The following is a 17,125-nucleotide window of genomic DNA, read 5'->3' on the forward strand; positions in this document are numbered from 1 at the left end:
GGATACCACCAGCAGACGAAGAGGAAACTAGGTTCAGTCTGTTTGGCCGTCACAATAAATGTAGGGCATGTTTACTCAGCAGGACGAGATGACCGTATCGACGGGTCTTTGGAGAAAGTGGTGAGGATGTTGGCAGGACAGGCTGATTGATTAGAAGGCTGCAGATTCACATTAAGGCTTAAAGCTCGCAGATTTGTACGGGATGTTTTTGACATTTCCTGTCACCATTAGGTTGGCTCAAATAATTGCAATTCATGATAATTTAACAATAATTGTGATTTGCCTTAAACTCTTAATGTGGCGATAAGGCATGTCCATTTACATCGCCTTAAACTTTGTGCAGATTAAAGTACTGCATACTATAAAAAAAACTGTGTAATGTAATGAAATATATATTAAACATCTACATTGATTATTTTAGTGTAATTCAATCTGAAAAAATATCTTCCTGTTGAACATTTTGAGAAATTACAAAATTAGAAAACTCAGCATGACTCAGAAAAACATCTCAAGCGAGATATATCCAGTACATGACCTCACCGTTATTTTAGCTCTCTGCGTCCCCAGTGTGGTCATTAAAATGAAAGCAGACAGCATCAAAGCAATCAGAGTCCCCGTGTATCAGAAGTGAAGGCCTGTTTATTAAACTCACCCAGGACCATCAAATTGTGCCTGGTTTGAAAGGTTAAGTAACCACTGTTCAGAAGTTGACATAGTCATTCAACTCGAACCAACCAAGCAAACAATCCAATGTTAGTCTGACTTTGTGAGTAAGATCTAGTTTAGGATTTGAAGCAGCAGTCAACAGTACAGGGCGACGCCATGGATGGAGTTGTAGGTTGTAATTACAGTATGGCATTTGGCAACACAGGTGAATGAACTCTTGGGAGTTTGAGTGTTAATTATAGGTGTAACTGTACATGAAATTAAGGGTATTAACCTCAGTGTTGGGGTCAGTTTGTAGGTTATTGGCACAGCAGGGATATCAAAATTCAGAGAGACATTAAGGGCGGTTATTTTTAAGGATTTAACCATTTGAAAAAGCTTAGTTAAAGAGTTAAAGCTCACATTTATCATCAGTATAACCTTTATTTAACCAGGAAATGCTCATTGAGATTAAAAATCTCTTTTCCAAGAGAGTCCTGGCCAAGATAGGCAGCAGCACAGTTACAATATTACAATAGACATAAATACAAATAGCAGATGCACCCCTAAAAGCATTCAAAGATATCATGTCAGACAGTTTTAGATCCTTTTGTAAGGCATTCCAGGTCGAGGGAGCAGCAAACCCGAAGGCCTTTTTCCCAAGTTCAGTCCTGACCCTCGGAACAGATAATATTAAAAGATCCTGTGATCAAAGATTATGACTTCCTGAGTTCTTTTGTGCAATATATGGGAGGAGGTAAGAGGGAAGTAGTCCTAGGATGCATTTATAAATAAGAAGATGCCAATGTTTTTCCCTGCATGACAACAGGGAGGACCATCATACAAACACCCACATTTAGGGAAAGAAAGATACATTCTGGCAAGATGCTGATTTGGCTTCGTGGTGAAGTCTTACGCCACATGTACAGATGTTATAGTCCTTAAAGTGGGCGGCCAGGTTGGATTTCGGTTCTCTGCCATTTGTCATTCCCCACTCTCTTCCCAGTTTTCTACTCGGTCTGGTGTCCTATCCTTTAAATGAAGGAACCAATAAGACCAAATGTAAACTTATAAAAAAAAAAACGTAGATCCTGTCCAGGGTGTCCCCCGCCTCCCGCCCAATCACCGCTGCTCCAGCTCTCCAATGTCCCTGAATGGGATCAGCTGTATGAATATTGGATGGATGAATGGACATTATCTACACCACCTGCTTCAATACATTGAATACATTGAAGCAGGATGTGAGTGCTTTCAAAGTGCTCCTCAAAACCTCTATTATCTTGGTGACACTGACCTGTAGACGATGTAACCTTCACAGTCACATCCTTGGTTTTAATTCATTCATTAGATTAGATTAGATTAGATTAAATTAGATTAGATTAGATTAGAACTTTTATTTGTCCACAATGTGGGAAATTGCCTTCGGCTTCACAGACAAACAGACAATACAACATTTTTAGACAAGAACAGAGAGAGCGCTTGGGATTCTTCTTCCTGGTGATTACCAGCAGAATTCCTTTAAGGAGCTAGTATAAAATATGGAGTATATAAATATAAAACATATCCATATGTACATACATACAAATACATAAGAAATATGTATACACATATATACAGATATATATATATATATATATATGGGAATATACATACGCATGCACATAGACACGTGCATATGTACATACATAAATCCTACGTTAGGTCATAAAATGATGCAGGCCCCTGTAAACCCTGGACGAGGGACAGGTGGATGCTGCAGTTTGCTATTTATTTTAACTAACTTGTGTCCAGAGAGAGATTAGCAGTCAATCTTTGATTATGAGAAACATACAGTGTCAGTCAGCGACTGTTTCATCACCTCTTCATCTTAGCTTCCTCTGCTCCATAGGTCGGTCTTTGACAAACGACCGTTACTGTAAATATCAAAGGTAAGCTGCAGCTATCAGCAACTTTAAGGGTGGAACGTTTCCTTCTTGTTACGCGTCGAGTTGACATCATGAATCAGTCAACCACCACTCCCAGATGCTTCTGCACCGGATGGTGCAAGCGGAGCACTTTGGGATTATAACACAGACATGAGACAGATTAATCTGTTTGAATGGGATTAAGTGTTCAACACCTTTCTCTGTGCGAGAGGCTCTGACAACACTTCCGTGAGCATTTATGTAGACCGTTAATAAGATAATATTTGTTTGATTTCATCCTTAAAAATGTGTAATTGGCTTTTTTTGTATCACCAGAACAGAAGTATGATAATTTGGAAATCCAAAGCTTGATCCGTAAGGCAACTGGACTGGTAGAAATTCTTGAAGACATTTCACCTCTCCTCCAAAAGGCTTCTTCAGTTCTGACCAGACCGGGGAAGAGCTCGAAAATACAAGCCTCTAACAACTTTTCTAGCTCTTCCACAGTCTGGCCAGAACTGAAGAAGCCTTTTGGAGGAGAGGTGAAACGTCTTCAAGAATTTCTACCAGTCCAGTTGCCATGACCTGGATGACTGAGAACCTTCACAGACATAATTTGGAAACATTTTTTTTAAGTAAAGGAAGAAATGTGTTGACTACTGAAAAACATACGTTAAACTTCTTACATGGAATTTAAAAAATCCAATTAGATCTATCTAAAAGAAATCCATCTTTGAGTATGTGAAGAATCTTAAATCCGACATAGACGATGTTCGATAATGATTCAATGTTTGTCATCATGGGTGTAGCCTTATTCATACAAGTGGCTGTCGTCCAGCTGTCAATCATACGGTGTAATAATCCTCAAGCTGTGTGTATTCGTGGTTCAGATACTATTTAATGTCACACTGGATGTAGAAAGAGGGATCTTGAGGGTTAGGAGCTCAGCATGCTTGAAGAAGGTTGAATGATGCATCATCCAAAGGTCTTAAGGGAGAAGTGTTCATACAAAGTCCCTGAGAACACAGCGTAGAGGCGGGATCCTGTTTTTACAAACAGAGTCTGAAAGAGTTGCCTAGGTAAATTCATTCATATGTGTTGTGCCTTACAAACCTGCTATCAACCCTGCATGGCCAGAAAAGGATTCAAGTCCACATGCGCTTAAGGCCAAACTCTATGGAAGTCTTAAAACGCCTGAAAAAGTTTGTCAGTGCTTCATGAGCAGCCGATCTTACAACACAAACCTCTGAGTACGTCCACAGTCGAGCTGCACAGTCAAACAAAACATGGGCACATAAGGACCAGAGAAATATCCAAAGCCTGAAAGCTGCTGTTTTCTGGTTGCGGTACTACGAGATGCTTTGGCCCATAAATCTCCAGATGAAAGGAAGAGTTGGTTTTAAAGCCTCTAGCACAAATGAATTCTTGGCATTTTTTAAAAACCATGGGACAGCCAAAGTTTTGTAGAATTGCCTGCCAGCATCCATAACAGTGTTTTTTTTTATTCTGGATAACAATCCTAAGAGCTGTAAAATAACCAGAATATGACTTTATCCACGGCCACCCTCTGGGGCGTGGCTAAAGCCTGTCATACCCTCCCTCAGGATGCAGTCTTGATGCAATAAATACCTCCACATTTTTAAGGTTCTTCAACGGCATTCAATGTGTTTGTTTCTACTTGATTGTACACTGAAGAAGGGATGATGGTAGCTCTCTAGAGAAGAGGACAAAAGAGCCAAAGAGAAAAAATATCAGTGACCTATTTTACCTTAAAACACCCGTCTGGTTTAAAGGTGCTAGAAGTACCAGAAACCACATACACACCAATTCAAGAAAGCGGATCTTTACAGCAGAAATAAACATGTTTACAGCCTGGTACAAAAGACGAGTGTAGTCTGGATAGCTCATTTTTTGATCGATACACACTGCACAGGGGGTGAAATTTTTTTCTAACACAGCACTTTCGAAGATATTGAGATTCCGAATCTTCCAATGAGAGGCACAGCTGACTTCATTGACAGGCGGGAACACTGTAGCTGTTGGCTAGGAGGCTCAAAGCTCGCCTCTTTACATCACGATCACTCGACAGCATTAATATGGCTGCTGTCGAGCGCTTGGCCTCAAAACAGCGCTTCAGAAACACATGGGTGACGTCACGGATAGTACGTCCATATTTTATACAGTCTTTGTGTCAAACACAAGAACTGAGTTTCATACACTGGTAGATAGCCACACAACCGTTTGGTTTGACTTAAATCTTTTGACAAAACTGTCAAATATAGCAAACAAGGTCTGGGTCATAAGTGTTCACGTTTGCTGGATGGATTTATTTGACTTTACTGTAAGTGCTTCTTTGCATGTCAGGATCTCAAACTGTGGAGTTGAAACACTGCTCCATGGTGCTACTGGTTTCAATAACCCCACAGAGTACAGACGTACAATTACTCACCACTCATGGAGTGGGATGTTTCTTCTTTCAGTGATTTAAACTATAGTTTAGCCTTGTTGTTTGAGAAATTAAACTGTGATATAATAACAGTAACACACTGATGGTTATGATCTGTGTCATAATGACTCTTCAGGGTCATCTGCTGTGTCACTGCTAATATAACAAACTATAAAACCTCTCTGTAAAGTCCTCACTCTTGTTCCTGCTGCACTGTTTGTGTTCATCTCTCTGTTTTGCGATGTCATTCAGTGACTGCTGTTTTTCTGCCTCCAAAATGTGCACCCACGTCTTTTCCTAATGTTATTGGAATTGATTCTTAATCTGAGTGCAAAGTCAGCGTTCACAAAATCTGTTATCTTGGAGTGAGCAAAGAAAGATGACTCTCTCTCTCTCTCTTCCTTTTTTTACAGTTTAATGGACAGAGAAGTGACCCTACTCAGGGAAATGGACAAAGTGAAAGCAGAATCCTGTAAGTACCAGTATTTTCAAGTTTGTCGAGTGAACTAAAAGAAACCCTTCCTGTAACATAGCACCGAGAGCTGTTAGTATCCTTCACATAACATGATCACCTGACTCCAGGGCTTCTGACCTAAATCACTTCCGGAGAGGTAGTGAAAGAGATTTCTGGAGAGTAGCAAGCCCCAGTTTCTTCAAAAAATGCAGCAGTGCCCTGAGGACTCAAGTATACCTGGAGCATACCTTTGTGTATGTGTGTGTAACATGACAGAGCAGGACTGCATAGTTGTACAAATAGGCCATTCTCTCTCTTTCTTCTGTCCTCTCAGCGTGGAGTGTTGTGTGTTCCAGGCCTGGAAAAAGTGAATAGTGTCAGGTGTCAAGGGAGACTCAATGCTGTCTTTGTGCAAGGTGTGTGGGGAATAGAGAGGAAAGCGAAGAAACTCGAGTGTTTCTTCGACTCTACAAAAGCCAGGTTTCCTCAAAAATGTAGCTTCTACTGTTCTGCTTCCTCCAAACCTCCAAGTAAACAGACGGCACCCTCAAAAAGTTCAGCTCACACGCATATAACCAGAATACGGTCATACACGCAGGTTTCAATTTGTTAGTTTTTAAATTCTCTTTGTATTTGAGTTAAAGATCAATGTGTGCTGAAGGAGCGCGCTTTTACAAAAGAAAACAAAGATGACAAACACGCAGACACCAAACCAAGAAAGCACAACAGTCCATGTGTAGCAGAGAGCAAGATGTTACGGTACACCCTAAAAAGTCCATCAGATGACTGTAGCTCATACAGAATGCTGCTGCTCGAGTCCTAACAAAGACCAAAATAGTAGATCACATCACTCCAGTTCTTAGATCCCTACACTGGCTTTCTGTCTGTCAGAGAATAGACTTTAAAATCCTGCTGATGGTTTATAAAGCACTGAATGGCCCAAAATACATGATGATCTGCTGCTACTTTATGAACCATCTGGACCTCTGAGGTCATCAGGTACTGGTCTGCTTTCAGTCCCAAGAGTCAGAATGAAACATGGTGAAGCAGCGTTTAGTCATTATGCACCACATATCTTGAACACACTCCCTGAAAGCTGCAGGTCCGCTCCAACTCTCACCTCTTTTAAATCAAAGATTAAGACTTTTTTATTTGCCACTGCCTTCCTATCTTAGCTTATTTTAACTCACTTTAAATGCAAATCTTAATTTTATTTTTAACATATTTCTAATTTTCCTTTTCTGTTTTATTATATTTGTCATTTTAACTGTGCCCTTTTATGCCTGTCTGAATGTTTCCAATGCTTTTAATGTAAAGCACATTGAGTTGCCCTCGGGTATGAAATGTGCTATCCAAATAAAGTTGCCTTTCCTTACAGCTGAAGATCAGTTCTATGTGGGTTAATAAACTCAATCTATCCTTTCCAATGTTTATCAAACACACCGCTCCTGAGCCTCAAGTAAACCGTAGTTTTTCCATCACAAAGAATTAAACTTATCTATTAGTGCAGGTGGATCCTGACTCCGTTCCTCTGAACAGATCTTCTTTAGAAAAGTCGAAGTTGAGATACACGACTTGAAAACAAATATCAATCTTAGTTTTTAGAACTTAGTCTCTGATTGACTTCCTTTAAATCATCTCTGAACAAACTCGAAATACATGATAGTGATCAGCTCTCACAGTCACACCTTCTCCTGCGTGCTGTCTGCCTCTCTGTGTGGTGAGGTTTCTAAGTTTGGATAGTTGAACTTTATGAAACAACACAAAGAACATCAGAGTGTTATGATCCTACAGTCTGTGATGTCGCACTGTAGCTTGTACCTGCATCTAGGCCTGCCCCTGATTTAAGTAAAGACCAAACAAGCAGACAATTTATTAATACATCAAATATTTTTTGACTCATTAATGTCACAGAATCATAGAGGTGTGCCATCACAGTTCCTGTAAATTCAAGGCATCTTCTAATGTTTGCTTATTTGTTCAGCTAACACCCAAAGCCTGAAAATGATTACTCACATAAGGAAGCTGGGACCAGTGAAGGTTTGGTCTTTCTGCTTTAATGATGTCTTAAAATGACTCCATTTTAAAAAATAGGGGTTTGAATGTTGCCTGTCATATTTCAGCTCAGCAGAAGTCTACTGTATCTAAAACAGAAGTGTTTAAAACTACTTCTATTTAGCTTCTCGTTCGCTCAGATGTTTTAGCATCAAATAGAAATACATCACACATTTTGGCAGCAGCAGGAGACTTCTTCAGATTTTCCTCCCGTACATCAGCAGACAAGGACAGCCACCAAAACTACATTTCTTCAGTCGACTTGTCAAAGCTGTTCTGAAGTCAATGAATAGCTGCTGTCTAAAGAAAGAAACGTGTGTGTCACATGTTTGAGGTTCAGTCCTGCTCTGTGAAAACTACCCAGGTCGCCGGGTTTAAACATGGAACAGAAATATGTTTAGTTTGTGATGACACTCGTTTTGGTAACTTGTGTGTCTTTACATCAGCACGTACAGGACATCTTGATTTAGAAGAGGCTTTATCTTTGACCTTTGTTTACCTTTGGATGCTGAGTCAGAGACACTTTGTACTCTGTCGCTTCACGGCCGAGGTCTTACGGGAAAATGAAACTTACAGGGAAGTGAAACTCTTGGGTGTGTGTTTTGGGGGGGTAGAGCTGGACTGAAATGATCACTAATAATAATAATTAATAAATATTTTTATGTTATGAATCATAGAAGGCATTTTAAAAGAAGGTCAAAGCTCTCAGGATGAGCTTGTTCTCTTTGATTTACTTCTTATTGAACTAAATAAATAAACATGTTCAGACCGAAGAAGATATTTGATAGAACTACGTGGCTTTCGGAAACTGACTTTCACTTTTTTTCCGTATTATAAACTTGTAGATAACTCAGTCCAGTCTCTCATTCCGGTCTACACCGTGTTCCAAATTATTATGCAAGTTGCATTTTTGTGAATATTTTAAAAACTTTGTTAACAGTCGTTTTCTAATTTGTTAGGAAGTCAGATAGTGAATATATTTCTTCAACCGTGTTGTTAAAATAATGTTTTTCGGCTGTATTTTTCAATAAATGCAGAATCTGCAGAAATGAGCGTGCCAAATTATTATGCAAGTTGGTGATAAGAGCATATAACTTTTGAAAATTAAAAACTAGGCACCCTTTTTAATGTTCTATTGATTGAAAATAATAATATTTACTACAACTGTATTCAAACTTCAACAAAAACAACAGTTTTCTTTACATTTGTATACAAAAAAAAATGTTAGTCTTTGAAACATTTCAAATTTAAAGTGTTTCTCATATGTCCAATATAACCTCCCTTTCTCTCAGTGAGGGTCAGAGGTCACTGTAAACAGATTCAGTTTCTGATGACTTCTCTGCTGACACTGTGAGCTGCACCTTGTATGGCTTTCCAAAGATGTTTTTTTGGGCTGTATTTCTTGCCATTACTGTAAATTATCTCCTTTATTATTGACCATAAGTTAAAGTTTTAAAATATTCACAAAAATGCAACTTGCATAATAATTTGGAACACTGTGTATTTCAGACTTTTTTCCCCTTGCAGAAATGTAACTTATCGTCCGTTCTGAGTAATCCCTCACTCCGACCAGACCTGTCAGACTATTTATTTCAAGGAACACCATGCATGAAATACATTTTAAAAGAAGGTCTGGTTGTGGGTTACGTAAGCCTGGAACTAAACCCAGTTGGAAATCTGTTAAGGATGACTTTATTTTCTCTTCCTTTCAGTGATGAATTTAGACGCCAGGCAGAAGAAAGCAGAGGAGCTCAGACGGCTGACGGATCAGTCAGGTTCCATGTCAGAGGAGCAGTTGACTGAGCTACGTGCAGACATCAAGGTACTCCAACAATACCGCAGCTCATGTTTGGCTTTGTGTGTCTCTTTCTCCTAATATTTGTACACAGCTGACAAAATGTGTTTTTAAACCACGGCTGAAAGCAAATATAAAAAACTAATTTAGTTGTTCTTTGTTCTTCTTTGAATGTTGACTGAAAAACTGTGAATTCATTGTTAAAAAAATTAACTATGTGCTGCATCTTTGTGATTAATGTAATCTGTTTTTTCACAGCACTTTGTGAGCGAGCGTAAATATGACGAGGATCTGGGAAAAGCTGTAAGGTTTACATTTGATCTTGAACCGCTGAAGACGAGCATCACTGAGTTCGGATCAGGTACGGAGTCCCTTTCATCTGTCTTACCTTCCTTTTTGTGTGAGTTCAAGTGAGATTTCTAAAAATAAACTCCCCTCCTCCATCTTATTATAAATTATAAAAACACTTCCTCACCAATCACGAAGTACAAAAAGCAAGCGTATCAGTTCTCAGTTTCAGGACTTTGTAAGCAGCAGCAGTTTGTCAGCAGACGGTTAAGAACACAGAATAATGAGATCATTATTCAAAATATGAAAATAAGGTATTTTATAGGATTTAGAGGAGTAAAAAAAAACCTTTATTAAATATAACACCTTTTATTTTACAAAGCATAAACATAACATGTTCTAATTCCTGTCAAACTAAACGTCCTGTTTTATATCATTCACAATCAAGCATGTGCAAAGCAGAAAATATCCACAGAGGGATTCCAGAGCAGCAAATGTTCCTCAGATTGCTTCTTCACGAACAGAAATATGTCACACTTCACGTAGCTTTGCAGGGCTCATGCAGGGACCGGTTTCATCTACAAGCTGCCTGTAACTCTCTTAGGTGCTCCCCAGTAAACTAAGGGCAGCATGTCTCCGTTCAGCACATGTCCCACTGTGACCAAACTTTTATTAGAGTCATCACACACAATCTGTCTCAGACTGTATGAGATCAGTCCTGAGGCTAGAGGAGCAGGGATGTAATCAACCTGTAATACTTACCTGCAGCATTCTTATAATCTGAAAGTGTAGCAGAGCAATACATCGACAGCATTAAGGTTCAAATAAAGCAGCTTTCAAGAGTGCGGTGATGTCAACACATTTAGGTGTTTCTTGAAAATAAACAGAAGTCTGGGGAGGGACAGATTTTGCATTAGCCAGAATCACCAAAGAGCTATACCTCTCTCCAAATCCAGTCATGTGACATAAAATAGCTGGAAAGTCAAAACGCAGCTCCAAACAAGGCTAACAATACTGCTAAACTTCATGTGGAGATATGTGTTGGTGAACAACAGGTCAGCCCATTGGCTTCTTTATTATCACAGGTAGAACATGTATTTAATCATGGTATTATAATTAGGGATGCACTGAAATGAAAATTCTCGGCTGAAACCGAAAACCGAAACTAAGGAAGCCAAGACCGAAAACCGAAACACCGAAACACCAAAACACCAAAACACCAAAACACCAAAACACCAAAACACCAAAAGAAATGATTATGCAAATTATTAGTAGGGAGACCAGGGACAGTTGTAACATTTCACTCCTTGGATTTGAGATTAAGCCATGCATTTTCTGTTTGTGTTGCACAGGCATGTTCTAGGCCATTTATTAGCACACTTGAAGCTAGTTTGAATAGCAGTTTGAACACACTGGGTTATAAGAGCTCAAAGTTTGAGGCAGAAATGTCAAAAATTGTCCCCTATCATTGCATGTATGTCTCTGACTGTACTGACCTCACTAAAATCAAGGATCTCATTGAACATATCAGACAACAAGGCTGCATGTCCCTCATCTGGTTCAGAGAGACGTGTCAATTTTCCTGAGCTCTGTTCTCCGTCTCCAAGCGGGTTCTCCGCATCCATCGTGGCCTGGATCATTTCTCGTGCACGCTGCTTTATTCCCACAACCAAGTAATGATCTTTATAACGTGGATCAAGTACAGTTGCGATGAAGTGCAGAGGATCCGAATAGATCTCAGTGAAACGTGTGCTGACCGACTCTAAGAGTGGTCAGCGTGGTCCATCTCGACCTCTTTGCTTAGAAGACGCTTTAGTGCTGCAATTAATGGAAGAACGGATGCAGACATGTAGGCTCTTATCCAGACAAGCGCGTACTGGCTGCGTTTTTTTGCTTGCGTCATCACAACATTCTGTTTCAGCCGTGTTGTTTCGGTGATAAAAGTCTCTCGGACAAAAGAGGCTCAAGAAAAAAGGATGATTCAAAAAATATAAATGTTTGCTTTTCATCTTTTCAATACAGTCACAAATCACACAGCTGTGGCAACAAATCTCTTTAAAATTGACATTAACTGAGAGAAAAGAAATGAGACCCACCATCCCGCCCGAAAACCCACAGACTTGATTGTGTTCATTTTTAAAGATACTGCGATTACAACGGATTCCCGACTAAACAAAAGCTGCACATCAAAATCTTGGATATCAAGACTATCAAAAAAGGCACAAACAGACAGGTTGCACGAAGAACTCAGCAGAAGCTTTTTTATAAAACTAATCCCAGTAAGGATTCCAGTGCCCTAAATGTTCAAACTAAACCCCCCCAAAAAAGTCTATCTACAGGTAAGTCAAGTCCCGGCAGGCACCTCGGATTACAACTTCCAACCGAAAATGCACTTTTGAGCCACTTTCGGCCAAACATTTTTGGTGGCCGAATTTTCGGTGCATCCCTAATTACATTGTTTATAGATATTACTCCAAAAATACATGCAGCATTATTTGAAAGAAGAAGAAAAAAACCAACACAAGCACTGTAAAGCCATCCCCAATAGATGCAGCTGATGGGTTGATGTTGAAGTGAAAACTCAGAAGAATTGAAACTTCAGTAGAACAGGAAGAAGTATAAGATTCTACCTGTTGGCTTGCTAATAGATCCTTTTACTGCTGATGTAACTGTCAGGTTTTATTTATAGTCATGTTAGAAGGAGGAAAAACTCTATAAAGTGTCTCATGACAGGGAGAGGAAGAGTCATTTAAATATTTTAGTATATTCTCATCAAGCTGAGAGGAATAAAACTCAGACGGAACTTCAGTTTCATGAACAAAGCGGGATGGGTATAATATATATATCTTTTAAACTCAAGGTTTTTAAGATCTTCAGCCTCTTTAGAGTTGAACCTGTTCTAAGAGACATGTCCCATGTTGCCCTGTTTGTGATTTACCTCTTTGTGTTCCTCACAGTTTACCATCCGCGTACAGGCTACTCAAATCGTTCCCGCTGTAGCTCCACGTCCTCTTCTGTCACTAGCCCTGGCCTGCTGGAAACTCCGCCTCCTCCTGTGACCCAAAGCGCCCCCAGTGAAAACCGCCCCCCTCCAACCAAACAGGTCAGCTGGAAAAGCTTTTCACAAAAAACCTCAAACCATAAAGAAACCCTGATTGTTCGCAGCTCTCCTCCAGCATTGTGAATAATTCTCTTTTAATTCTCCTCTCAGATTTTCCAGGGTAACAGGCGCACTTTCCAGGGACAGGGGTACCACTCAGGCAGTCAGCGGTATAACGGCGGCTCCTACCACGACAGGAACGCCGGTCGTGGGAACCATCGCTACCATGGCGACGGCAGCAGCAGCGGCGGCGGCGGCGGCGGCTCTTCTTCACATCACTCTAACAGCTCGAGAGGTCCCCCGCGCTCGTCCTCGTCCTACAACCAAGACCGACCCTCTCATAACGGGCTGCCCCAGAGGCCTCCGCGGACACACTGCCCTTGACATTGGAAACCCTCGTTCTCAATCAAACCTGTCTACGTACCCTCGCACTCTCCCCTCCCTCCCCCACACCCCCTCTCCCCCCCCTCAACTAACTCCTTTCAATGAAGAATAGAATACAAGTTTACATATTTCTGTCAGTTGAGCTGTAGTGCCACCTCTCTGCATCGATCCATTCATCGCTCAAACTTGAAAACTCTCACTGCTCTGTATTCTCTCCTTTTACACTTCCTGGTTAAGGTAACAGCTTCTATCTTTAGGCCCCCCTTTGAGAGATCTTATTGCTATGATATAGTCGGCTCTCTGGCATTCATTTCTGCAGAGACTGACAGGACTGCCTGCAACAACTTGTGCTCCATTGAAGTTGAGCTCTTAGTACTATTTCTATTTTTGCTGTGGCTTGTGTCAGCTCTCTGATTTTGCACCTCAGATTTTTTTTTTCTTTTTGTCTCCCAGAACCATTTCAATGCCTTCACCGGAGGGAAGTGAAGTGAAAGCAGTTCTAGCATTAATAGGGCATTTTTTGTCATCAGGAGAGTAGACATGCAATCAACACTACAGACTATCGTTAATCTTCGTAGGGTAAAAAAAAAAAAAAGAGACATATCAAACTTTAATCCAGAGCTTTTCGTATGGCTGCTACAAAACGTAGGGAACTTGTTAATGCTCAAAGGACTTGGAGGTGTTCGAGGGAAACTCTGTGAACGTTAGAGTTTGCTCTCTTAAAGGAATAGTTCAACATTTGAGAATGAGCTCATTCCTTTTACTTGACGAGTGTTAGCTGAGAAGATCAACACCACTCTTAGGTTTGCACACTCAATTGGTTCACTTAGCCTTGCATCAAAACTAGAAGATTACAGAATTTGCATCATTACCTGCCTTCATTAGATGAAACAACATGCATGCACACATTATTAAAGTCCACATCACAAGTTTCATTCAACAATACATCGATAACTTGGACAATACCAACAAAAGAAGACAAAAACATGCTTTGATATGTGAATTCCTGCACTCTTGTTGACATTGAATGCAACACAATCCAATTGTTTGAATGTAAAGACAGAAAAAAGTAACTGACATCAAAATGTAGGTTTCTTCCCACTGTGTTCATGACATTGAACTATGATCACTGAATCAATATATTGATCTATATCCATCTAATGATCGATATTCTCTTTTTGTACAAAACCTGAAGTTGAAAACTAGATTAGGTGTTAGAGCAAGGCGACGTAAAGGCAACTTCTAGAGATGTAAGAGTGATGTCAGATATCTTCTTATCTAACTCTGGAAGAGAGTAAATATGAACCCAAATGTTGCACTGTTCCTTTAAATGTTGCCTAAGTCAGTGATGATGAATCGCCCTCCCCTGCGGCCGGCGGGGTCCTGGTGTGTGCCGTCGTCCTCGGGCTTGCTGTCCATTCTTTTCTAACAAAGAGAGGGCTCATTACCTTTTTGTAGAATAATGTTCAGTGATATGTTCAAACTCACAACAAAGGAAACTGTCCACACGCTGTGACTTGACATTTATTCTGATGGATTTTCTTCCACTCGCACCGTTTGTTCTTTGTGTTTTTTGTTGTTATATGCACATGAATGGCATATTAATGACGTGCTTGCCTTTAGTCACAGAGAGACTTCACATTTGCCTTTTTCGAGACGTGGATGTCTGCATCTTGACGGCTTTCTTATCAGACGTACTTGTAGAGCAGACGTGCAGTTTTCTTAATACATGTGAGAACAAGATGCAAGATCTTTTCATCCCCTTTTTTATATTCTCACTTTACTCAATATGTGAAAGTAACATTGATCAAGCTGATGAATGAATTGGAAGGATGTACTGATGATTCTACAGATCTTATTTCTCTAAGGCTGCAGAGCTGATGCTTCATGGCTGTTTGTGAGAGTTAAGTCTCTCTCCCAGTCTGTGAACTAAAGGCTGGTGAATACCTCATTGGTGATCTTTGACACAGCCTGCTTTCAAAGCGTTCTCACACAGCGGGCTCACATTAAGGGACAGAGAGCCCTGCTTACTCCTTATCTTGTAGTTATGTACATACAGTTTGTGGAGCTGAAAGGCTGTGGTGTGAAACTGGTTGTGACATTATTGCTGCATCTTCCTTACGATGTGTTGTCTTCCCTCGAGCAGACTTTTGGTAAACATTAATTTAAAATATTATTTTCTCTCTCCCCCTTTTTTCTGTTTCCCTTCTTAGTTGTTTTGATCATAGGGAGATTTATCTTATTTGAGATTATAAAATCTTTACTCCAGTAATTATATTACTAAATATTGTGGAGAATAGGACACCATCTTGTTTGCTGTCTTTGATAAATATTTGCTGTAATAACAAATAAATATTTAACCTATTGACTTAAGGGAATAGCTCAACATGCGGTGAAGCTTAACATTTAGAGAAATACACTTTTAGTCTTCCTTACTTTTTTAAAACACATCAGATGAAGAATAAATTAAAGCTTTTAGTGTTGCTTGTTGGAGTTTGTAGCAAGTGTAGGATGTGCTCACTGCTGCCCCTTGTGGCCAACAAGGTAACCGCACTCTGTAATTAACCAATTACTTATTGGAGCACTTGGACAGAGTAGACGTAGCACAAGAAACTTGGATAAGATAAAAACAGGCGACATTGAGCTTTATGTTAAGTATTTTGAAGTGTTGTCTTTCGGCTTCGGATAATGAAACACGTGTTTTGTGGAATTGACGTCCAGTGAGCTGCCCACATCTGTTAAAGAGCAGCGCATGGCCGAGGTGTTCAAACGTAGTCTGAAAATGTTTCCTGTCTGTGACAGAATATGTACAGAAGCCACTTCAAAGCTGTTGTTGGCACGTTATATCTTGATCTTCACTCTACAGAAATTTAATTTGTTATTCTAGAAGCTATTCTTTCAAGTTTTTGTGTAGTTTTCGCCGGTTTTCTGGCAACTCTCGAACAAAGAAGTATGTTGATATGTAAGTTTTGAAGCCATGTTAGCTGTTTCTGCTTCTAGTCTTAATGCTAAGCTAGCCGCTCATCGCCAGTCTTGTCAGATTTAGAATAACCTGTTGAACTATTCCCTTAAGTCCTTGTTTTAGGTGGTGTCCTATGTTGTTATATTGACTGACATTGATGATATCGTACCAAACTATTATCCTCAGCCAGTTCTTAGCTTGATGATAGTGAGCTGCAGTTCCCGAGCAGCACATGATAAACAAACAGCTTTTATTCCAGCAGATCTCAGATGTTGGATTTGTTCATTGAAGACTCAAAGAGAGATTCTGTTTGTGTTACTTTAACCACTTTTTATTTTTGTTTTACATTCCAAACCGTAGGTTTTTAGTTAATCACCAAAGAAATAATTTGTCCTGTTTTAAGTTGTTGCCTTCTTTCTTTCTTTTCTTCCAACCTGTAAAGATGTTCCAAAGGGGATAAATCCAACACTTCTTCACCTTCTCTCCCACTCTTTATTTTCCATTCCTTCCTGTATATACATATATGTAGCTATATAATTTTGTGCTCACATGGGGCATTTTGTATGTGATATTCATATTAGGCATAATGGAGGTTAAACATTTAGTTCCGTCATTCTTCCAGTAATCCCCATGTCCTCCCTGTTAAGACAACCTTTCTGAGACAACCGTAAACTCAAGTGCCTTTTCTTGTCTCCCGCTGATTCTTCAACATCCCCCTCCACCAGAATATGGACCAAAGACATCAACCGTCCCCCAACACCCCTCTCCTCTCTTTCTCCCATTCACTGAATTGCACACTTTTCATTTACTACAAATAAACAGTTTGCAATATTGACTGTGCATGTTTGTTTTTTCAGTAGTGATATTCACATGAGCAGAAAAAGAGGGCATGTTTAGTTTAGAGTATTTCTTAACAAATACGTTTTGTTTGGATAACAAAGTGTACAACTGCAAGGTAGAATGTCATACGTCGTCCCTGTGTTTGGTTTTACGCCATAAGCTGCAGGGTTCACTTTTTAAAAATCCAAACAATGTTTCCAAGTCTTCAAATAAATGTGTATTTGGAGGCAAACATTGGTAGCTTTAATGTGA

General features: G+C 39.8%; 1 protein-coding gene across 1 annotated transcript in view; it reads left to right on the top strand.

Annotated features, from left to right (window-relative positions):
• The window catches only part of spats2 (spermatogenesis associated serine rich 2), a 29,054-nt gene extending 12,186 nt beyond the window's left edge, over positions 1 to 16,868 (top strand). The window contains exons 9-13 of the mRNA XM_034695594.1: positions 5,409 to 5,467; positions 9,217 to 9,326; positions 9,558 to 9,660; positions 12,545 to 12,690; positions 12,799 to 16,868. Coding sequence (XP_034551485.1) covers positions 5,409 to 5,467; positions 9,217 to 9,326; positions 9,558 to 9,660; positions 12,545 to 12,690; positions 12,799 to 13,071 — 691 coding nt within the window. The 3' untranslated portion in view covers positions 13,072 to 16,868. The remainder of the gene's footprint in view (positions 1 to 5,408; positions 5,468 to 9,216; positions 9,327 to 9,557; positions 9,661 to 12,544; positions 12,691 to 12,798) is intronic.
• The last annotated feature ends 257 nt before the right edge of the window (positions 16,869 to 17,125 follow it).

This window comes from Notolabrus celidotus, chromosome 11 (assembly GCF_009762535.1).
Source record: "Notolabrus celidotus isolate fNotCel1 chromosome 11, fNotCel1.pri, whole genome shotgun sequence".
In the NCBI taxonomy this organism is placed as follows: domain Eukaryota; kingdom Metazoa; phylum Chordata; class Actinopteri; order Labriformes; family Labridae; genus Notolabrus; species Notolabrus celidotus.